General features: G+C 45.8%; 1 protein-coding gene across 2 annotated transcripts in view; it reads left to right on the top strand.

The window, feature by feature from the left end:
• The window catches only part of STXBP1 (syntaxin binding protein 1), a 56,348-nt gene that overhangs the window by 12,833 nt on the left and 18,242 nt on the right, over positions 1-25,273 (top strand). For both annotated transcript variants that reach the window (XM_083158904.1, XM_083158905.1), the window contains exons 2-14: positions 3,962-4,011; positions 5,906-5,987; positions 6,359-6,435; positions 10,604-10,682; positions 10,809-10,912; positions 12,315-12,463; positions 13,564-13,648; positions 18,284-18,414; positions 19,800-19,907; positions 20,006-20,066; positions 20,158-20,223; positions 24,399-24,479; positions 24,785-24,923. In XM_083158904.1, coding sequence (XP_083015030.1) covers positions 3,962-4,011; positions 5,906-5,987; positions 6,359-6,435; positions 10,604-10,682; positions 10,809-10,912; positions 12,315-12,463; positions 13,564-13,648; positions 18,284-18,414; positions 19,800-19,907; positions 20,006-20,066; positions 20,158-20,223; positions 24,399-24,479; positions 24,785-24,923 — 1,212 coding nt within the window. The remainder of the gene's footprint in view (positions 1-3,961; positions 4,012-5,905; positions 5,988-6,358; positions 6,436-10,603; positions 10,683-10,808; positions 10,913-12,314; positions 12,464-13,563; positions 13,649-18,283; positions 18,415-19,799; positions 19,908-20,005; positions 20,067-20,157; positions 20,224-24,398; positions 24,480-24,784; positions 24,924-25,273) is intronic.

Here is a 25,273-nt window from a genome sequence, read left to right as displayed (position 1 = left end):
CATTGCGGAGAGGGGTGGTCAAACTGAAATCTAAATTACAGTGTAAAAATAATGCAGCCAGTATTTATCCTGCACATAAAACAAAGACCTCACCCAAATTTGTCTCTCTCTCAACGTTACATCTGCCCCCAGCAGTGCAGCATGGTTTTGTCCACTGAAGAATGAGTTTTCTTTTACAAGCCAACCAGAATCACCCCCTCTGTCACCAACATCACTTTTGTCAATTAAAGAAGCCAGCGTCTCTTTCTTATACTGTGGTAAGACAATGCAGACTTGTCAGGATGAATGCCATCGACGATCAGTCTTTAATTATTAAATCAGGTTGGATAGGTGCCCTCCACAGGCAGTGCCAATAAACAGACTTTGCCACTTGTGTTGAGCAGGATAATGTGCAGGACTCCGGTATTTTGGGCAGAGTTTAGCTCAGATTAGCTGTTAAAGCCATTACATCGACTTTACCATGGTAATTAAATAGTGCTTTGTCATTTGGGAAGCAGCCTTTTCTGGCCCTGACGTGCAGGCGGTACTGTTAGGATCCCGATGATAGGTTGACAGTGTCCAGGTCGACACCATATGGTCTACACACACACACACACAAGATCGACATAGCCAAAAGGTTGACACAAACAAAAGGTTGACATGGGAATGTAAGCATGTTGAAAGAAGCGAGCCACGTGGGGGACCCCATGCTTAGGTGTCGACATTGACACCAAAAAACAAAAACATGAAAAGTTATATAAAATATTCATGTGATGACATCTTACATGTTGACCTAATGCATGTCAACCTTTTGGTGTCGGCGTAGACACTGTCGACCTTATGATCCATACCAGTACTGTTTGAGGGATGTATGCGAAGTTGCAAACCTATGGTTTATGTACATCTGCAGTGTATATTGATCTGGACTTGCACTGTGCAAGTGTGGATGTGATGAGATTCCCTGTGTCCAGTCCACGGATACGTGGCGTGACTGACAGGCAGGCAGGCAATGGCAATCTTCAATATCAATGTATTGATATGTTAAATGTCAAATGTCAATCTCTGCTTAGCGAGCCCATAAACACTGCCTGCCGGTACCATGCGAGCGAGGGGATGTACACAAACACATTCCCTCGCATGCGCCCGAAGGGGAGAGAAACCATTAGATGGTTGCTGAATGTGATGCCAGCCGCCTGCCTGCGTTCCCCTGCTCTGGGCCGGTGTTTTTACCGGGTTTAAAAAGAAAACCTGTAAAATGTACCTTGAAAAAGTCGCCATATTCATGAAGCATTTGCATGTCGGCAGATTTTGGGACAGATTCAGTATTTTGACATGGGTGTACTGCGAGTGTATCGCTGCGCTTGGCACACTTTTATATTCCCCCTACTATGCCCACTGGGGCTGGAAAAGTCGGCTTTAACAAGAAAATCATGAAAAACACATCAGCCTTTTTCCATGTCGAACATTTGCTTGTATCGTCCTTTTGACCATGTTGTCCTAAAGTATGTAGAACCTTTTCATGTATTGACCTATTGTGTGTTGACCAATAGTGGTCGACCAAATACCATGATTTTATATTATTTCTGTGCAGGGTAAATACTGTCTGCTTCTTCATGCAGCCCACATATGTCAGACAGCATGTTTCCTAGCACGGCGCTCCCGATTTTGATCGTAATACATCTTATACAATCGCATCGCATCACATGCAGTATAGCGGCATGTGATGCGATGAAATTAGATTTTTAATTGTACAAGCACCCTGATGGATGCATTCAATGTTAAATGCACCCCCATTGGCAACGCCACCCCCACTATCAACGCCAACCCGAAATGCGGCGAGCGCAGCGAGACCATGAGGGGCGGCGGTACGCGTCCTCCGACCTTTTCATACCCCCACTATCCACGTCGGCGTGGAGTTGATTCTAGATAGTGTGGCGAGCGCAGCATCCCCTCGCTGGGCTCGTTGCGCTCGCCACACTTCGGGCTCCTATTCCACATCCCATCGCGGGGCTCGCTGCGCTCGACACGCTTCGGGCTCGGTGACTCGCTGTGCTCACTACACTATCAAAAGTCAACTCAATGCCGATGTGGATAGTGGGGGTATGAAAAGGTTGGAGGGTGCGTACCGCCGCCCCTCGCGGGATTGCAGCACTCGCCACGCTTCAGGTTGGCGTTGATAGTGGGGGTGGCGTTGACAATGGTGGTGCATATAACATTGTAAGCACCCATCGGGGTGCTTGTACAATTAAAAATCGCATTGCATGCCATTTGCTGGCATGCAATGCTATGCGATATTTTATTGTACAAGCACTACTGTTAATTTAACATGAATATTGCATCGCATCGCATGCATCGCACACCACTAAGTATGGTATGCAATGGGCGCCGTGCTAGGAAACAAGTACCCTTTATTTTTACACGGAAAATTAGATTTTAGTTGGAACACACCCCACCCATATCTAATGATCTTTTACACTTTTCAGACCGCACAAATAACCCGGGTCAACCCAGGTCTCAGCGCTGTGTAAAAGGGCTATATGTCCACCTTTAATAACTAATATTAAAATCAAGCATTCTTTATAAGGACCTAAATTACTTTGCTTATGGCCACTAACAGCCTTTTATGTGGTCCTGATATCTCAGTTGCCAATTTCTGGGGGGTTCAGGAAGATTTTCCAACTTTTTCATGCGCTTTTCCATGTTGCCTTTTGTAGTTAAATCCCATGACATTGTGAATCGCCATTTAAAATAGAATTTTGCATTGCCGCGATGTGTGACAGTTAAGGTGCCCATACACAGGTCCAATTTGGGACAATTACACCTGATTGTGATGGATCGGACCAATGTTTGGGGTGAAATCGTCCCCCAAATTGGAGGTGTTTGATGTGATCTTCCTTGAACACCCCAGCGACTCCTCCGGAGTCCTTTTACATGCGATAAATCCAGCAGAAACAAGTAATGCCGGTTTGAAAATGACTTTGTTGCTAGTTGGGAGCTACAATGTACAGTGCATCTAATCTGTGTTCTACATCTGACACTGCAGCTGCAATGTACATTGTAGTCGCTTGTCATGAAAGTGTTTATGTGGGTGGCTGAAAGGGTGAAGATGAGTAAAAGCGAGGCGGTACATTAGCATATCTGTACGGCATATGCAGAATTAAGCAGAAACGTTTTGTATTTCATTGCCAGAGATGGGGTTGGGATCATTAGGTCGACCAAAGGAAGGTCAACATACATCAGGTTGACTATTGAAGGTCAACACCTTCAAACGGTCGACATGGGCACCATGGCTCCTTGCATGGCTCGCTGCGCTCGTCATGCTATTGTATTCTTCCGCCATGCCCCAGTGGATGGTAGGGCATGAAATACCGCCTGTCGGCACATGTTGGCTTTAAAAAAACCCTGTGAAAAACACATTGACCTTTTGACTGTCGATCTTGCTTATGTCGACCTTATACTTGTGTAGACCTAATGACCCTGTCAACCTAAAGCCATGTCAACCTTTTGAAGGTGTCGACCTAAGGCCTGTCGATCTTCAGTGATCGACCTAAGGAATGTCGACCTTTGTTTGGTCGACCTAGTGACCGTATACCCATAGATGTTATCCATTATCAATGATGAGCCACTGGGATGTAATTGTGAGCACTGAGATTCAGTTTGTACCATGTCCTATCTCTGCCATGATGTAGTGGTGAGGAGGTCATATTGGGGGTTTAGCCTTCAGGTCGGCAGAAAACAGAAGGTTCCCTTTAAAGTGCGGCTCTGCGCAGTGTGACGGACGCTGGGTTTGATTTGCTGTGCATCAAATTTAGCGTCATCGGTAGCGACTGTGTTTACGCTTATGAAGGATGGAACATATCGATGATGTTGTTATCTCTAACAAGACATTATAGATATAACATACTTTCTGTCCGTGTCTCATATTACTCTATGTATAATCATTTGTGTTAGATGCATTCTGAAATGTCCATTTCTGTTGCAGAGATCATGCACGATGTGATCCGGAAGGTTAAGAAGAAAGGAGAGTGGAAGGTACAGACGTGTGTGTGTGTGCGACTATATATGTGTGTGTGTGTGTGTGTGAATGTATGTCAGTATGTGTGTATGTCATTGTTTACTCTGGATCTTATTCTGGTTGTCCTTGTGAGTCCACCAGACACTGGCCACACAGCTGCCCGCCCCCCCCCCCCCTCCCCCCCCCGCACCCCGCGATCCCCCGCAGACATGCAAATGGATATTTTGCGTGCGGGGAGGAAATCATTTGAGGTGTCTTAGGTCTGTGAGTGCGCTATGTGGAAAGCGGACGGGCAGCTGACGTCCGATGAAGTTAACTGCCCGCCCCCCGTACCCGCGTTATCACTGGATTTCCATGGGAACGTCCAGCGTTTTCATGGGAACGCCCATGAAACGCTGGGCATTCCCATTTGCAAATTGCACGGCTTGCTGCCCCACGCCCCTTCACGCCCCCTACGTCTGTGCTGTGGGTGAGAGCACACAGCAACTGCACATGCACATAAAGACCTATGCACATGGGCAGTCACAAACAATCAGTCCCCAGTGCGAATGTGGGGGACCGATTGAATGTGAATAACCCCCTAAAGCTAGCCATACATATACAGATTTATTGTCAGATCTGGCTGGTTGGACTAAAAACCAGTATACAGGCTTTAGATAGACAATCACTAGGTGGAAAATCAAAAGGTTGATGACTATAGGTCGACAGTCAAAAGGTCGACAGGGTCAAAAGACTGACCTATGTCGACATAGACAACAATAAAAACATTAAAAACTAATGTCGTCATGTGTTGACCTTTTGCATATTGACCTTTTGACCATGTCAACCTTTTGACCCTGTTGTGCTTTTGACCCTGTTGACCATTAGTTGTCTACCTTTTGATTGTAAACATAGACAATGTACAGTAGATCTAAAATACCATAAACTCAAAAACCTGGTAATATCTGAATGACAGTTAGTCAGTTTTCCAGCATTTCAAAGTAAATGGTCAAATGTAATTTGTTCTTATCCATGAGCTGTTTTTTGCTCCAACCAGCCAGATCGCCCAATAAATCTTCAGGTGTATGACCAGCTTGAATCAGACCCATAGAGCGTTCATACATGATAAATCAGTGTACTATAAATGTTAAGGCCCCATACATTAGGCCGACTTCTCCAAAGGACAAGTCGGACCTAATCTACTCCCCGGGGCGGCGAGGGGACCAGATTGCCGGTAGCTTAGGGGAAGCCGGGCAGCAGCGGGCGCACATAGAAAAAAAAGACACATAAATGAATGGACAGCCAGTGATTGGCTGAGAGTTCTCTGACTGAGAGAGCTCTCAGCCAATCACTGACTGTCCATTCATTTCTATGTGCGCGCCGCCCGCTGCTTTCCGGCTTCCCCCACACTACAGGGTCTCTGGTACCCATCGCTGCTTGCACCACCCGGACCACTAGCCTCCCCTGCTGAGCTCCCTGCTTGCGGCGATCACTGCCCAGGTCAGTGAGTCCACGGCCTCTCCTGCCCGGCTCCTTGCATCAGCCCGCCCCGCTCAGCTTCCTGCTTCCCATACGCCACATCCCCTGCGCGCCGTCCGACCTCCTGACCCAGACCCAATGCGCACGGGGCCGCGCGTCGGGTTGGATGGGATGTTTGCACATAGGATTTGGGCGATTTCACTGCCTGATCCATCCGAATCGGGTGAAATAGGGCCCAAATCGCACAGTGTATGGGGCCTTTAGTCTGGTGGATTGAACGACACCGGGTTGTAGAAATTAGGCCACCAAAGGTAAAGGTTCCCCTATGGAAATGTCTAAATATGCGGATCAGATAGCAATGCAAGAGTCCCAACCCCGCGATCTTTACCTTTCATTTTTAAAGCTTATTCTTTTTTATCTTTTTGTTTCATATAATGTCACGTGTTCCCACAGGTCCTCGTGGTGGATCAGCTCAGCACACGCATGTTGTCGTCATGCTGTAAAATGACGGATATCATGACTGAAGGGATAACAAGTGAGTAACGGACGGGAAGACAGTTGTGAAGAAATAAAAAAATAAAAAAAGTTGACAGGATTTATTAAATCTAATTCAGATACAAATACACATATACTAACAGCCTAGTCGTGGGTGGGGATTTTTCCATACCCATATTCTATATTGAAATAGACGGCATTGTTTTTTTTTTTTTGCTTCTTCTTATAATGACTGATAACAGAGAACAATAGCTCACACTCACGGTTGTAGATTTACCGAGGTGAGCCAAGGTTTACAAACCTATTTGAGAATGTTATCAGAAGGTCTTTTATGTTAAGCAGCTGCTACTAGGCTTAGCGATTGTTTAAACAGTGTTATGGTTTGTCGTAATCGGTAACTGTCATTTCCAGTTGTTGAAGACATTAACAAACGGAGAGAACCACTTCCCAGCCTGGAGGCCGTGTATTTGATCACACCCTCTGAAAAGGTACAAAGACTGCAATATAATATTAATATCAACATATGAAACAGAGGTGGGACTATCATTGAGGAAGCAGGTGCAGTGCACCGGGACCCCTGAGGACTAAAGGGCCCACCGCACTAAAGGGCCCACCGCTGCCCGTGCCACCCTCTTGCTGTCACCCATTGTTTTTCCCTGTCACACTCTGCCTCCCCGACCTCTCCCTGTCACCCTCGTCACCCTCTGCATCTCCCTGTCACCGACTGCCATGTTGGATATTGTGAACTTGGTCTGGGGTGGAGGAGGGGACCCAAAATTATATTTTTGCACCTGGGCCCACCATCCACAATTCTACCACTGATATGAAGTACAGTACATATAGCAAACTAACTAAATAACAAAAAAAACATACTCATGTCCAACTAATACCAAAGTCCTTGGTCTAGCCCTGAAGGTGCCCATACACGGTGCGATTGCACCGTGCAATCCGATGCGCGCTCCCGCGCGCATTTCATCGCACAGTACAAAAAGTATGTGCTGCACATAATTTTAGTACTGTCTTCTAATCGCATTGCACACAAAACGCATGTGATTTGATCATGTGCGATCCGATGCCATATAAACGCATGGGAAAAATCTCACCGTGTATGGGCACCTTGAGGCAAAATATAACAGCCTTTTGGCAGGATGCCAGACAATCATCAAGGTTTTTTTTTTTAAAGTGGCAATCACTTACGAGACTTGGTTGTGCTATGTAAATGATTGCCCCTTTAATAAAAAGTGATCCCGCACAGCCGCCAAATTGGAAGCTACTGTACTACATTTGGTCCCTGGTCACTGTACAAGGATTTCAAGAGCCGTGTCACAGCACCTTGAAACCCAGTCACCCTGTAGGCCGGTTATTGCCGGAAATTTGGAAATTCTCTGACAGAGCTCAGGGATGACATGTTACGCCCGGTCGTCTGGTGTTTAACTCTGTTTTTTTTCTGGGGACTATTTCATGAGGAGCCGGCAATAATCCAGATTGAACACTGGGATAAATTGGCTTCACCAACTCTAAAAAAATTTACTGTATATTAGACAAGAACAAAGACAAAATAAATCATACCTGGTTCGAGTCCCTTTCATATGTTCTCCGTTTCTTCCAAACATTTTCTGTGAACATGGCACCCCGCTATACGCAGCTAGTGTCAGACTACAGAGGCTCACACACGGTGCACACGGTACAAAACTGAGGGCCTCATTCAGACCTGCTCACTAGGCTGCTTATAGTCACTGCCTAGCGAGCAGGTAAACGGCGCCTCACCAAACGCACACACCAGACCCTGACGCCCGAATCCCCGCCTTACACTGCGAGCATACAGTATATGTGCGCTTACACAGCCGCTCGCATGTGCCGGCACAGAGGAAAAATCATTAGATGGTTACTCACCGGCTGATGATTTTTCCTCTGTTCCTTATGAAAAGTGAGCCAGGTGTTGTTACTTTGCGCATGCGCATACACATTCACATGCATGTGCATGCGCTGGGTGCGTACACTCACGGCGTACAAACTGTTCGCAGGGTGCACGCACCCACCCATCCTTGCGTGCAGAGGGCGGTGGGGCAGCGGGCTGGCACATAAGCATATGGGAAGCCCAGCGTTTCATGGGCTTTCCCAGGGTTCTCATGCTAATGCGTCTGTGATGGTCATGTGGGGAGTGGGCAGCTGACATCACCGGATGGCAGCTGCCAGCCCACTTCCTCCTGAGCGTACACACATATGTCAGGTTGCTCAGAGCAACCCTACATATGCCTGCATCTTCCACATCTTTTGATGGTTGGCGACCATCGAAAAATGTGGGAGGTTCCCACTGACATGCGAATGGATGTTTATGTGAAACATCCATTCACGTGCCATGCGAGCATACGCGTCCTGCTATTGGTGGGATAGTGTCCCACCATTCGCAAGCCGGGGTTTGGTGGACTCGCAAGGCTGCAAATTCGCAGTCTTGCGAATCACCAGAATATCCCCCCCCCCAGTGTATAAGGCTTGGTGGGTATCGCAATAAAAACAGACTGTGCAGGCAGCACAAATGTTACCAAAAGTGTACAATCTAGTATGAGGTATTTCTAGTATAGTCAACATCAGTCATTGCCAAAATCGCACCATGGGGGAAATTTACTAATGCTGCGTTCTCATTGCCACCCCTGCAAAATCCCAGGTTTTTGTTAGCGTTTTTTTTGCGGGGCACAGAGCATCTCAGCTCTACAGACCCCATTCATACTGCACCTTAGATCCGGGAAATTCCTGTGTCTGCCCCGTTCACACTCCTTCCCTCTGGTATGCCTGCCATCAAGTGTGTGGCATCTAAGAGCAGCTTTGATTGGATGTTTAAAAAGTATCTTTGATTGGCTGTTTAAAAAGCAGCTTTGAACTTGCTTTTTTGCATTTTGTGAGAAAAACCCGGGTCTAGCCTGTTCACACTGCCATACACCCGTGTATTACCCAGGAAAAACCCTGCAAAAAACCTGTGTCTAATTCCCGGGGCATAACACCCGGGAATTTCACAAAGACGCTTTCACACAGAGACGAGACACAGGAAATTACTGCTCACCCTGGTAAATACCCGGGTTTTTGCGGCAGTGAAAATGAGGTATAAGATGGGAATTCTATTTCCGATGGGATCTTTCTATGGGCACCCCATCAGATACTATCCATTATCTACTAGAAGGTGCTAAATAAATAAGGGGTCGATTCTTATTGGTTTACCTAGCAACATCCATGTGAAATAGAGATCCATCTTAGTTAATTTCCCCCCATGTGTATGTTTGTACCTTCACTATTCTGTCACCTGATACTACTGCGACGGGAAAAATGGTGCAATATTTTCTAAACTTGTGAGATCTGCTGATCTACTTAAAGAAATATGTGAGATTGTGATTTCATTGTGTTTCATTGCTATTTGATATTGTACTTTGCTTTATTCAGCAGCATTTATACTATGCTTAAAAACATACGGCTAAATGTGCTTTATTATTTACATGCACATTATTAACAAAGCTGAAAGTGTCGGCTGGTTTAAGGACATCCATTTTATTGTATTGAATTTTGACTCTGTTATCAAATCTTTATTCATTTCCCTACTATGGTTTAATGATTCTGTCAAACCTTTCATGATAGTCCTATCATTGTGTATGTATGCCAACTAGGGTGGCCAATCACAGGATCCGGATCAGAGGGATCCCAGGATTTGTAGCCCAAAGATTAGACGCCCCAATCCCAGCATTTTGGAATTAAGTGGTGCAGGTTTTCATTGCTGCACATGTGAGTGACATTGCACTGCAGTAACTCATTTTTATGTTAGAAAATGTTTCAGTAACTAAATGCCGGGATCCTGGGAATCCCGCGATTGAAAAAAATGGCCCGGATTGGCATCCCTAATGCCAACATAAATGTGTAGAATTATTTGAATTACTAGCAGAACACGTTATTATTAATTAGTGTATGATATGTGGATACATTTAGATATTGAGCCTTGGTCGGACTGACCCACTGGTATGCAGGGGAAATTCCTGGTGGTTCCCACTGCCTGAGGGATCCCCCCTTACTCTAGTGGTCTGTAACTTGGTGGAGTAGGATCATTGATTAACTTAGGCGCATGGTTTGTTTCTATGGAAACCACTCCAAGGTCAGCCCTCCTGTCAATACTGACAAACCCCAGTGTCTTCCTTTACATATGGGCCCTGTTCTTTGCATGTCCTTCTTATGGTTGGCCATCTGTGGTGGCTGTTCATATGTCCTCCTAGTGACTGGGCCCTTACCACTGCAATCCGTGGTGAGACCTTCATGCCCCACACCTGAACTAGGCAACATTGGAGTAAGGGTCATCACAGCAAACTGAGGCCACAGAGGACATAAGGACAATGATCCTCAATAGAATGATGTAAAAGTTATGGAATTAATCACTCATGCACAATCACCGCCATTGGGGTATATTTACTCAGATGGGAATTCTATTGAAGATGGGATGGTGCCCGTAGTAATCAGAATCTACTTATTTATTTAGCACCTTCTAGAAGATAGTAGATTGAATCTGATTCCCATCCCATCTTCAATAGAACTTCCATCTTAGTAAATAAGCCCCATTGTCTCTTTTACGGCCTCCACGCACCACTTTCCCTCTCGTTCTCATGCTCCTTCTTTCTCTTTCAGTCTGTTCACTCCCTCATCAATGACTTCAAAGATCCTCCTTCCGCTAAGTACAAAGCAGCACACGTCTTCTTTACTGACTGTAAGTGCGCCCATAGCGCAGAACTGGTCTTTATCACCCTTCTGTCACGTTCTCTGTCATGTGCCTCCCCCCATCTTCTCCTTATCATCTACCATTTCAGTTTTGAGTATCAACCTCTCTCCACAGCGTGTCCAGACAGTCTGTTTAATGAGCTGGTCAAATCGCGAGCTTCCAAAGTCATCAAGACTTTGACTGAGATAAACATTGCTTTCCTGCCCTATGAGTCACAGGTGAGTGGTCACAGCAGTAATCCTACATCTGTAAGAGGGTTTTTTTAACCCTTTGAGTGCCAAGTGAATTAAAAAAAAATTGGTGTGAAAATTGCAAAGCAAACATTTTTATTCATCATAATGACCTGTAATGTTACCTTATATAGGAAATATAATCTTATTTTACAGTTTAAAAAAAAATAGAATTTATATAACAAATGTGAGCGACAACGGAATTTTTTGTGAATATTTTGAACATGTTGTCACTCAAAGGGTTCATATGTACAGTATATTTAGGGGTCTTGAGCTTCGTCAAACTGGAAATGTCCATACATTTTAGGGAAAGGTAACTCTTACAATTGACCCGTGCAGTCAGGGTTAGATTTTCAATGAATGTTTCCGTCTGCATGTTACGGAATTCTGTATAACACACGCTAGTCTTTAAGCGTAAATTTGTTTGATCTAGTTTGGGATTAGAGGTCAGTGTTATTGTATGCTACTAAGTACTGCAGCAATCAAAAACTGAATAATATATGATAAAGATAAGCCCACGGGAGATGATTATTTGTAGGAGGACAGTTAACAAAACCAACTATCACACACATGTTTAAAATAAAAAATAAACCTTGCTAAATAAACATAAAGGCCCCTATAGACTGCAATTCATGTGCAATTTGGGCTCTTTTCCTACAATTGCAGCAATCAATTGCAGGAAAAAAAGCTGAAATTGCATGACAGGAGGTTTGTGCGCAGTCCCGTGCTCATTGCACTGGAGCCTCCAAGTCAGGCAGGCTTGGCTGAGATCGCATGCTATATGTTGCATGCAAAAGGACCGCATGCAATATATTGCATGCGGACCTTCCCAGGCAGCTCAAGGGGGATCGCGTGCGACTTCTCAGAGGGGAAAAGTCACTTATAGGAACTATAAGATTTTCTGTTTTTGATGGCTGCTTTCACAGATTATACAATGAATTTATATCTAAATATATATAAGGCTAACTACTCCTCACCTCTCTGGTGTAGTACCACCTGTGACCACTAGAGGCCACACGACGGACCAAATTATTACTTAACTAAAAGCGAAAGCAAAATGATCTGTTTCAAACTTGTTGGATATTGACAGAGGGAGCTGTGAAGACAGAGATTGGCGGTAGGAGCAAATAGGGACTAAGCCGTCAGTTTGATGGACTTTTAACTAGTTATTTATATAATTATGTCCTTTTTTTGCCATTTAAGTGCGACTTGACTGCTTGCTCAGACTTAAAACATTGCCTGTTTGTGCGTTGGTGTTTATGTCATATCAACAAACTTATTAACATCATTTATCCTAATATTAAAAACATAAGTATAGTTATCTATTTAATTTGTGTAGCAGCCAGAATGATTTCTCTTTTAAACCCGCTATACCCTCCGTCCATTCTAGGTGTTCTCCTTGGATTACCCTGACTCCTTCCACAGCTTTTACAGCCCTCACAAGGCTCAGATGAAGAACCCGATCCTTGAGCGCCTTGCAGAGCAGCTAGCCACATTGTGCGCCACCTTGAAAGAGTATCCGGCTGTGCGCTACCGTGGGTGAGTGAGCAATGCAGGGTATGGGTGGGATACTGCAATGTATTGGATGGCAGGTATATTATCTGATTGTCAGAGTAGGGGATACATAATGGGCAAGGCAACTTAAGGCAGGTAATATTAATGATGGTTGCTCTTAAGGAAGGGAGACTGGGGCGGATTGTCACATAGAAACATAAAATAAACCTTTTTTATAATTCAGGTATAATCTCAACACTTTTTTGATCCTATAAACACCAATTAATGGCAAATAAGAACCTCTTGGACCATGTAGAACAGGGGTAGCCAAATTGGTCCACGAGATCTACCAATGATCCACGTTTTCCAAATCCACAAGCTGGTGCACAGCTGTAGTCATTAGTAACTGTCACATTTTCGAACCTGCCGCAGTCATTCCTACTATAGATCCACAGGTGACCTGAGAAACATGAATTGTTGGTAGATCTTGAGGACAGGTTTGGCCACCCCTGGTCTAGAAGAACCAATTTATTGCCGGCTGACTCAATCATTGGAAGTATCTGGAAGGGAGATCGATATATGCACGAATCAGGCCCAGTGTGGAAGAGCACTAGCCCCTAATCCCTTGCCAGTCATTTAGACCTACTTTTTCTTCCAAGGATTCCATTGTGTGATATGATCTTATCAAGTAAGCTTATGTGCAGGATTACTGGTATTTGTCCATTTAACTAAAAATATGCTGTATAAGCATCACACTCATAAGAGGGACCTTTGAAAAGGCAAGAAGGACTAGGTTTTTATGTTCAAAGTAGTTGCAGTTTGGCCGTAGGGAGGATAGACTAGAGGAGAAGGCAGTCCATGTAGAACCTCTGTCATAGAATTGTCCCCCAAGAAGGGACTGTCCTGGAACATGAACTAAACACTCTGGCTCCTGTGCTAGTCTCCTGTGCTTGGGCCATTTTTCTAGTGACACTTTCTGAAGAAATCACTGCACACCCAATATAGACATTGAATAAAAGCCAGGTGGTGCTTACAGGATTTGAATGGATCTCTTCAGGGTTAATCAGTGAAGTGTGCTTGGTGCATTTTGTTATGTAGACTATATACAGTAAGTGCATTAAATACCCTCCTGTATGTCTCCGCAGAGATTATAAAGATAATGCAATGCTTGCGCAGCTGATCCAAGACAAGCTAGATGCCTACAAGGCTGATGACCCAACTATGGGGGAGGTGAGGCATGGACAAACACAGTCAATTAGCAAAAACAATGACTGTAATTGTTTCAATGCAATATGATGTAAAAGGCTCTTTAGCCGAATTGTTTCCCAGATGCTTGATACGGCTAATGTGTTCCTGGCAACAAAGAAGGTTATTGTGTATAGCAGTTTTTCTTTATGTGTTCCCAACCGCCAGCATTGTGTTCCGACTGTAACGATCCCTGAGTATATACAGCCAGCACTGTGTTCCGACTGTAACTATCCCTGAGTATATACAGCCAGCACTGTGTTCCGACTGTAACTATCCCTGAGTATATACAGCCAGCACTGTGTTCCGACTGTAACTATCCCTGAGTATATACAGCCAGCACTGTGTTTTCCGACTGTAACTCTTACAGAGTATATACAGCCAGCACTGTGTTCCGACTGTAACTATCGCTGAGTATATACAGCCAGAACTGTGTTCCGACTGTAACTCTTACAGAGTATATACAGCCAGCACTGTGTTCCGACTGTAACTATCCCTGAGTATATACAGCCAGCACGGTGTTCCGACTGTAACGATCCCTGAGTATATACAGCCAGCACTGTGTTCCGACTGTAACTATCCCTGAGTATATACAGCCAGCACTGTGTTCCGACTGTAACTATCTCTATCACTGTTAACAACACCATCATCTCCCCTGTTCCCCAACTCCGCTGCCTGGGTGTCACTCTTGACTCCTCCCTCTCCTTTGCACCCCACATCCAAGCCCTGGCCCATTCTTCCCGGTTCCAGTTACGCAACATTGCTCGCATCAGGCCCTTTCTCTCACAGAGTGCAACTAAGCTGATCATCCACTCACTGGTCATCTCACGGCTTGACTACTGTAATGCTCTTCTCACCGGCCTCGCTCAATCCCAACTAGCTCCTCAATGCTGCAGCCAGGCATATCTTCCTCTCCCGCCCCTCTAATTCTGTTACTCCCCTTCAACAAAATCTGCACTGGCTTCCATTCCCCTACAGAATCCTCTTCAAACACCTCACACTCACATACAGGGCCATCTCTAATTCCATTGCTCCATATATCTCTAACCTCATCTCCATTCATACACCCTCCCGCCCTCTACGGTCAGCTGACGACTGTCGTCTCTCCTCCACCCTGATCACTACTTCCCATGCTAGAGTACAGGACTTTGCCCGTGCTGCACCCCTTCAGTTGAACGCACTCTCTCGCTCCATTAGACTCTCCCCGACCTTGCAAAGCTTCAAGCGGGCACTGAAAACTCACCTATTCATCAAAGCGTACCCTTCCACTGCATAAACCAGCTGGTTCTCCGACCCCTTGCCTGTTTACATCCTGCTATCTAACCACCACCCACTCGCTTGCACCTCTTGTAATCTGTCTGTCTCCCCTTCCTACTAGATTGCAATCTCCTACGAGTAGGGCCCTCTTCCCTCCTGTTGTCAAAGCCCACTTCTCTTCACATGTCACTCACAGCTCTCCTTTACTCCAACACTCAGTGACCTTCTTCGTCTGCATACTCATCTCCATCATTGGCCTCAAGCCTCTAGTTGTATGTTGATTGGGTCCTCACTACTTACATTTAAGCTGTAATGTGTATTGAACTGTGGTGCTCTTTATTTGTACTGTATTTTTGTTATTTATTCAATGTTATGCCAAGTTTTGTCTCCCTGTATTGTTCCTTTGTACGGCGCTGCGAAACACTTGTGGCGCCTTATAAATAAAATTATAATAATAATAACTATCCCTGAGTATGTACAGCCAGCACTGTGTTCCGACTGTAACTCTTACAGAGTATATACAGCCAGCACTGTGTTCCGACTGTAACTATCCCTGAGTATGTACAGCCAGCACTGTGTTCCGACTGTAACTCTTACAGAGTATATACAGCCAGCACTGTGTTCCGACTGTAACTATCGCTGAGTATATACAGCCAGCACTGTGTTCCGACGGTAACTCTTACAGAGTATATACAGCCAGCACTGTGTTCCGAATGTAACTCTTTCAGAGTATATACAGCCAGCACTGTGGTGAAATTTACTAACCTGGCCAATCACAGCCAAGCTGCTGTACAAATGTGTATGAATGGCTTCCGCCTCGATCAGCCGTATTTTCGGGATCCGTATTTGCTGATGGTCAAGTCATTTGTATTTGCTTCCCGAGTTTCCCGGGCAGCCAAATACTGGCGACCTTGAAGAGTCCCACGGATCAGTCAGATCCGCTTCTCTGTGTATAAATAAGAAAATTAAATAAATAAGAAAAACAGCACGGATTCCCCCTCATGAGCATAACCCTCCCTGGGCTGGTTATTCTCAGGGGAGCAAATGATTGGAGTCTGCCTTTATTTCAGAAATCAACACTGGGCTCTTGGACCAGTTCTGGTTATAACAGTACTGGAGACAAAAAAAAAGTAGGGGTCCCCCATATTTTTAAAACCAGCACCAGGCTCCAACTGCCATCAGGGTAATGCAAAAGTTGGGTAGGCCCCGTAGCCAAGCATTGGACGGTGGGTGCTTGGTTTAGTCCGTTAAAGTGTAGACAAAAAGGTGTTAGAAGAAAGCATTGGGTTTGGCTGTAGAACAACAAGTCCCAGCAAGCCTCCCTCACTTACAAGGACTTGGAGAATCACAGGTCACATCATGCGGGTGTGGTCCCAAAAAAGAACCAATACTCCAATAAATACTAACACACCCTGTACAGTATAAATTTATTAACATACATGCACACACCATACATACAATATACATACATACTCACCTTGAGTCCATAGGTTTGGTCCTCTTCTCCAGTAGAATCCACAATGGACCAGCTCCAGTGTAGATCGCATTCTCTTTGTTCCAAGTAGGCATCCAAGGGGGTTAAAATATAGAAAATGCAAGAACCCGAACCAGCGGACATGAGGAGCAGTTTACACGTGCAGCTCCTCCCCGAGAATAAGAAGAATCCTACTGATGTCAGTCAATGGGACTCCCTTCAGCCTATCAGGAGCAAGCTCCATAGGATAGTGTGTGCGCTCCACCATAGACATGCATTTTATGAATTAAACCTGTGCGTCTATGGTAGGATCTCACCATAGATGTTCATGTTAAGACTTTAACATAGATGTCTATAATGGGAACTGGCAAATCAGCTTGACCGCAAAGTCAATTGGTGTCACCTTTGTGGTTGTCCCCAGTCTTGCCCAGTGTGGCTTCTCTGTGTTCCCACTGGTACTCCCCCAGAGTATATACAACAACTAGCACTGCATTCCCAATGTAATGGTTCCAGTTATTTTGGGCTGATGGTTGTGGCTCACCTCAGCTTTTGATCCAGGTAAACCAGTAGCATCACTGGGGGGACATGCCGCCTCCTCTCAGTGACAGGAGCCAAGTGCTGCAGTGTGACATTACGTGCTCAAAGTGAGGGAACCGGCATTGCAGCCTGAGGAGTCTCCGGCGGCAGCCCAACATCCCCAGAGATGCCCACAAAAAAAACGAAATTGGGCCACACAACCACACACCCTTTCCATAACTCTCTCCCTTTTTTCCGGGTGTCATAGACTATAGTGATATCGCTGAGCTAAAATAATACAGAGCACATTTCTGATTGGTTGGTATTCTCCATGATTAAATACAGTTCAGTAAAGTGTTATTTGTGTTGTGTTATTTGTTGAGCTTAAGGGCTACTTAAAACATTGTATCACATTGTGCATTAACATTATGGGTACATACAGTATGTTGTATATATTATTTATATGTACATTTTGTCACAGACAAGCCATTTCTAATGTTATCATTGAATATTTATTTTAGATTTCCATCCACAAAAGTAAGACAACATGATATTCATTCTCTCTGCTTGACTATGCCAATATGTGTGCCAATGGCAGCGTCATAATGCATAATGCATAATGCATAAAGGATCTTTTATTTAATACCTCGCAGTAAAAGCTCTCAGGGAAGGAAATGTTTGCTCAAAATTATGTAACAAATAAGCTGATGTTTATTAGAGAAACATGACATGAGGAATTGTACCGGGGATTGTGCAACTGTTCTATGTATGGGTCATTGGATCAACCCAATTCAGGTCGACTTGCATTGGGTTGACTATTGAAGGTCGACAGGGCTTAAGTCAACACCGGAGAAAGGTCGACATGACTAAGGTCGACGGGGGTTGGAGGGTCGACACAAGCATTATGTCAACAATGGCTAGGTCAACAGTCAAAATGTCAACATGAGTTTTTCACTTTTTTTGTCCCGGGTGTCAACATAGTCGACATGGACACCTGCAAAGTGTACCGCGTCTCCTCGCACGGCTCGCCGCGCTCAACATGCTTCAGGCACACAATTAAATATATGTTGTAATGAATGAAAGGGAATGAATTACCACCTGACCGCTCAAAAAACCTGATAAAACTCATGTCAACCTTTTGGCTGTCGACCTTCTCATTGTCGACCTAATGCTTGCGTCGACCTTAGCCATGTCGAACTATTTCAGGTGTCGACCTAAGCCCTGTCGATCTTCAGTGGTCGACCAAATGGTTCTATGTAACATTGCAAAATATGGGATTCCAGTAATGGCAGTGTTGGGGACAGGCCATCTGTAATGTTGCAGCTATTGGTTCTGTACACTCATTTGGGTTTGGGTCCTCTCTCTTTGGCCAGGGTCCAGACAAGGCTCGCTCGCAACTTATCATCTTAGACAGAGGCTTCGATCCCGCATCTCCAGTTCTGCATGAACTTACCTTCCAGGCCATGAGTTACGACCTCCTGCCCGTTGAGAATGATGTCTACAAGTAAGGCCGGGAACCTTATTGCCTTACCCAGGTCTTCCTATGCTGCATGGGGAAATACAGGCAGGGGCAGGAGAATACTTTCTACTTTATGAAGGAGTTTGCTTAAGGCTGGGTACACACCTGCAGATATATCTGCAGAGGGATCGGGCAGTGTGTTCTGCATACACGCTGTCATATATACGTAGTGATTGCCGTAGCAGCTGGCGATACCGGCTAGTGTGTACCCAGCACAAGGGATGTATGAGTCTTGGAGAGAAATAAAATGGATGTAGATACAGTACAATACCAGCCAATCAGCTCCTATCATTGTTCAAACACAGCCAGAACCAGGAGCTGATTGGCTGGTACTTTATCTCTCTCCACGTTATCCCTCTCTGAAGCTTAGTACATAGATCCCTAAGTCTGACATTAATTGACTATGCGGGAGATGGTGATGTACTAAGCATTTTAGAGGGATAAAGTGTAAAAGTATAAAGTAGCAGCCAATCAGCTCCTAGATAGGATTTTTTTTTAAACAAATGGCAATTAGTAGCTGATTGGCTCTCCAAGGCTTATGTACATCTGTCCTTATGTCTAATGGCACCTTCACACAGGGTAACTCTCTGTATCTGACACATTTATCATTTATACCTGGGAGAATAAATGTCTTAATATATTAGAGGGAATGTGTCCCTTTATGCATGCAGAGTATATAAAGGAGAGTGGGTGTAGGACTTATCCTAAATATAGGGGACCTTATTCTAGTACACATGCAGCGCTTTCTGTCTCCCAGTACGGGAAGAGGACGAGCAGCTAACATTCGGTGATGTCAGCTGTCCGCCCCCGGCAGCCGTGTCACTGCCGAATCTCCATGGGAAAACCCAGCGTTTTCATGGGAACACCCGTGAAACGCTGGCCATTCCCATGGGCACAGCACGCTGCCCCCCCCAACACTGCTAGGTTCGAATGGGACAGCAAACTAGCAGTTCACCGTGCCCGCTCGCACCAAGCGTATGCACATGCGCAGTAGTAAAACATTGGTGCCCTGTGCAAAAGGCGAGGGGGACAGAGTGAACCAGAATAAGGCCCAGGGTCCGTTGCCCTACCTTGCAAGTATATGTCTCTTGCTGGGCTGATATTTCCATAGAATACTTGCACAGACAGATTGAATTAATCAGACAGGTCTAATGGGGCCCAAACATGGGGGGATTTCAGGGCATTTTCTAAGCGCTCTCACTAGATCGCTTAGAAAATGTCCCTACATCACTCGGCGGCCATAGCGAGAGCGATGCATTGCAGTTTTTCGCACTCAAAAAATTATTGGAGCTAATTTAATGACACCCCCTCAAATACTCCACTGTGTAATTGAGACCCAGAAGCCATGATACCTCCTATCCCTGTTACAGGTATGAGACCAGTGGAATAGGAGAGAATCGGGTGAAGGAAGTACTGCTGGATGAAGATGATGAACTCTGGGTGGGGCTGCGTCACAAGCACATTGCCGAAGTGTCGCAGTAAGTACCGTGGTGTAAGTGCCGACTTCGGTCACATTTCAACAGATCTGTAAAGTAAACTCGCACTGATGTCATGTTCCCATTCTTGTCCTACACAGAGAAGTAACTCGCTCTCTAAAGGATTTCTCATCCAGCAAAAGGATGAATACAGGGGACAAGGTGACTGATCTGTACGGATAATGTGCATCTACCTGGTGACCTGTCCACCTGTAAGGCCTGATGATAATTGCTGTCATTGTCTCTGTTATAGACAACCATGAGGGATCTCTCCCAGATGCTGAAGAAGATGCCACAGTATCAGAAGGAGCTGAGCAAGGTGACAAGTGTTCATAATCCACTTGCTCTCATTATTGTACATTCAGACCCCACTGCCTGAATGGGCTCTTCCCTGCTGTGATCATTATACATACTGGTAGTATAGCTACTCCTGCAGTCAGGACGTATAGGGGTTGCTTATTATTAAATGTTTGCAGCATGTACCCCCAAAAACATGTATCACCCCAATATATGAAGGAGAGACCGCAGTAGATATTCCTGCAGGGGTCACTGCAATTCTGACACTAGCTGCAGCCCCCATAGTTTTCTATGGGGGGTGTGATGCTGTCATATTTACCTATTCCGGAGTTTGGCTCCTACAGTTAACACCATCTGAAGAAGACATTCTGCTTCTCTGGCCTGTGGGCAGGTTACAGTCAGTACATGCAGGTAACACTGCCCCTGTTACAGTCAGTGCATGCAGGTAACACTGCTCCTGTTACAGTCAGTACATGCAGGTAACACTGCTCCTGTTACAGTCAGTACATGCAGGTAACACTACTCCTGTTACAGTCAGTACATGCAGGTAACACTTCCCCTGTTACAGTCAGTGCATGCAGGTAACACTGCCCCTGTTACAGTCAGTACATGCAGGTAACACTGCCCCTGTTACAGTCAGTACATGCAGGTAACACTGCCACTGTTACAGTCAGTACATGCAGGTAACACTGCTCCTGTTACAGTCAGTACATGCAGGTAACACTGCTCCTGTTACAGTCAGTACGTGCAGGTAACACTGCTCCTGTTACAGTCAGTACATGCAGGTAACACTGCCCCTGTTACAGTCAGTACATGCAGGTAACACTGCCCCTGTTACAGTCAGTACATACAGGTAACACTGCTCCTGTTACAGTCAGTACATGCAGGTAACACTGCTCCTGTTACAGTCAGTACATGCAGGTAACACTACTCCTGTTACAGTCAGTACATGCAGGTAACACTGCCCCTGTTACAGTCAGTGCATGCAGGTAACACTGCTCCTGTTACAGTCAGTACATGCAGGTAACACTGCTCCTGTTACAGTCAGTACATGCAGGTAATACTACTCCTGTTACAGTCAGTACATGCAGGCAACACTGCATGTACTGACTGTAACAGTACATGCAGGTAACACTGCTCCTGTTACAGTCAGTACACTGCTCCTGCAGGTAACACTGCCCCTGTTACAGTCAGTACATGCAGGTAACACTGCCCCTGTTACAGTCAGTACATGCAGGTAACACTGCCCCTGTTACAGTCAGTACATGCAGGTAACACTGCCCGTGTTACAGTCAGTACATGCAGGTAACACTACTCCTGTTACAGTCAGTGCATGCAGGTAACTGTGCTCCTGATACAGTCAGTACATATAGGTAACACTGCTCCTGTTACAGTCAGTACATGCAGGTAACACTGCTCCTGTTACAGTCAGTACATGCAGGTAACACTGCCCCTGTTACAGTCAGTGCATGCAGGTAACACTGCTCCTGTTACAGTCAGTACATGCAGGTAACACTGCTCCTGTTACAGTCAGTACATGCAGGTAACACTGCTCCTGTTACAGTCAGTACATGCAGGCAACACTGCATGTACTGACTGTAACAGTACATGCAGGTAACACTGCTCCTGTTACAGTCAGTACACTGCTCCTGCAGGTAACACTGCCCCTGTTACAGTCAGTACATGCAGGTAACACTGCCCCTGTTACAGTCAGTACATGCAGGTAACACTGCCCCTGTTACAGTCAGTACATGCAGGTAACACTGCCCGTGTTACAGTCAGTACATGCAGGTAACACTGCCCCTGTTACAGTCAGTACATGCAGGTAACACTACTCCTGTTACAGTCAGTGCATGCAGGTAACACTGCCCCTGTTACAGTCAGTGCATGCAGGTAACACTGCTCCTGTTACAGTCAGTACATGCAGGTAACACTGCTCCTGTTACAGTCAGTACATGCAGGTAATACTACTCCTGTTACAGTCAGTACATGCAGGCAACACTGCATGTACTGACTGTAACAGTACATGCAGGTAACACTGCTCCTGTTACAGTCAGTACACTGCTCCTGCAGGTAACACTGCCCCTGTTACAGTCAGTACATGCAGGTAACACTGCCCCTGTTACAGTCAGTACATGCAGGTAACACTGCCCCTGTTACAGTCAGTACATGCAGGTAACACTGCCCGTGTTACAGTCAGTACATGCAGGTAACACTACTCCTGTTACAGTCAGTGCATGCAGGTAACTGTGCTCCTGATACAGTCAGTACATATAGGTAACACTGCTCCTGTTACAGTCAGTACATGCAGGTAACACTGCTCCTGTTACAGTCAGTACATGCAGGTAACACTGCCCCTGTTACAGTCAGTGCATGCAGGTAACACTGCTCCTGTTACAGTCAGTACATGCAGGTAACACTGCTCCTGTTACAGTCAGTACATGCAGGTAACACTGCTCCTGTTACAGTCAGTACATGCAGGCAACACTGCATGTACTGACTGTAACAGTACATGCAGGTAACACTGCTCCTGTTACAGTCAGTACACTGCTCCTGCAGGTAACACTGCCCCTGTTACAGTCAGTACATGCAGGTAACACTGCCCCTGTTACAGTCAGTACATGCAGGTAACACTGCCCCTGTTACAGTCAGTACATGCAGGTAACACTGCCCGTGTTACAGTCAGTACATGCAGGTAACACTGCCCCTGTTACAGTCAGTACATGCAGGTAACACTGCCCCTGTTACAGTCAGTACATACAGGTAACACTGCTCCTGTTACAGTCAGTACATGCAGATAACACTGCCCCTGTTACAGTCAGTACGTGCAGGTAACACTGCCCGTGTTACAGTCAGTACATGCAGGTAACACTGCCCCTGTTACAGTCAGTACATGCAGGTAACACTGCCCCTGTTACAGTCAGTACATACAGGTAACACTGCTCCTGTTACAGTCAGTACATGCAGATAACACTGCTCCTGTTACAGTCAGTACGTGCAGGTAACACTGCTCCTGTTACAGTCAGTACATGCAGGTAACACTGCCCCTGTTACAGTCAGTACATACAGATAACACTGCCCCTGTTACAGTCAGTACATGCAGGTAACACTGCCCCTGTTACAGTCAGTACATGCAGGTAACACTGCCCCTGTTACAGTCAGTGCATGCAGGTAACACTGCTCCTGTTACAGTCAGTACATGCAGGTAACACTGCCCCTGTTACAGTCAGTACATGCAGGTAACACTGCTCCTGTTACAGTCAGTACATGCAGGTAACACTGCCCCTGTTACAGTCAGTACATGCAGGTAACACTGCCCCTGTTACAGTCAGTACATGCAGGTAACACTGCCCCTGTTACAGTCAGTGCATGCAGGTAACACTGCTCCTGTTACAGTCAGTACATGCAGGTAACACTGCCCCTGTTACAGTCAGTACATGCAGGTAACACTGCTCCGGTTACAGTCAGTGCATGCAGGTAACACTGCCCCTGTTACAGTCAGTACATGCAGGTAACACTGCTCCTGTTACAGTCAGTACATGCAGGTAACACTGCCCCTGTTACAGTCAGTACATGCAGGTAACACTGCTCCTGTTACAGTCAGTACATGCAGGTAACACTGCCCCTGTTACAGTCAGTGCATGCAGGTAACACTGCTCCTGTTACAGTCAGTACATGCAGGTAACACTGCCCCTGTTACAGTCAGTACATGCCGGTAACACTGCCCCTGTTACAGTCAGTACGTGCAGGTAACACTGCCCCTGTTACAGTCAGTACATGCAGGTAACACTGCCCCTGTTACAGTCAGTACATGCAGGTAACACTGCCCCTGTTACAGTCAGTACGTGCAGGTAACACTGCCCCTGTTACAGTCAGTACATGCAGGTAACACTGCTCCTGTTACAGTCCGGACATGCAGGTAACACTGCCCCTGTTACAGTCAGTACATGCAGGTAACACTGCCCCTGTTACAGTCAGTACATGCAGGTAACACTGCCCCTGTTACAGTCAGTACATGCAGGTAACACTGCCCCTGTTACAGTCAGTACATGCAGGTAACACTGCCCCTGTTACAGTCTGTACATGCAGGTAACACTGCCCCTGTTACAGTCTGTACATGCAGGTAACACTGCATGTTGTGTAGTTCTATGTAAACAATACATTTAAAGTGCAATAATTAATATGAGTTTTCTGCAGTACTCCACTCACTTACATCTGGCTGAAGACTGCATGAAGCACTATCAGGGAACTGTGGATAAACTCTGCCGTGTGGAACAGGTGAGAGACATAATAAAGTCATGTATTCATAACTGATATGGATTATAAAGGAAACAGTGCTTTCTGAGGCCTCTGAAAAGAACTGTGTTGCTATGTCAGTCTTATATGCACTCAATGTGGTGTTATATCTCGGCCTAGAAGTTATGCCCTGTCAGCGATATCGTCAATGAATCTGCCAATTGCACCCGCTAGGGGACACTAGACGATATGAACGTTATCGTTCATATCATTAATGATTTATCCTCTAGTGGATATTGGGCTTTACTGGCGCTGACAGAGATTCACCTTGTGTATTAATCTCTTAGGATCTTGCAATGGGCACAGACGCAGAGGGAGAGAAGATAAAAGACCCCATGAGGGCCATCGTCCCCATCCTCTTAGATGGAAACGTCAGCACATATGATAAGATCCGCATCATTCTTCTCTACATCTTCCTTAAGAATGGTAAGTGGGAGAATGCACTGGCCTCCTATGCATTGCCCCTCCTCCTGCTGGGACACCCTGGCAGTGGTGCCGAGGGGGGTACTTTTTACCCGGGCCTGTGACTGGTGGAGGGGCCCAGGGTCCGGTCACCCCTCCCCTGCTGCAAGTAGCCGCTGCAGCTCTGCCTCTCTCCCCAGCTCAGCTCATGTGGTATGTGCTGAGCTGGGGAGAGAGAGAGGCAGCTACAGCGGCAGCCTGTTCACTCTCAGTACGGTGGTGTGTAATGCTGTCCGCACTCCCACTGGCACCTGTCCAAACAAAGTTTTGTTGGGTTCAGTTTCTCTTCAAATGGACATGGCCACGGCTCCCTG

The sequence above is a fragment of the Crinia signifera genome, chromosome 9 (assembly GCF_055691185.1).
Source record: "Crinia signifera chromosome 9, ASM5569118v1, whole genome shotgun sequence".
NCBI classification, from domain to species: Eukaryota; Metazoa; Chordata; class Amphibia; order Anura; family Myobatrachidae; genus Crinia; species Crinia signifera.
This window is presented reverse-complemented; position numbering and strand designations above follow the sequence as displayed.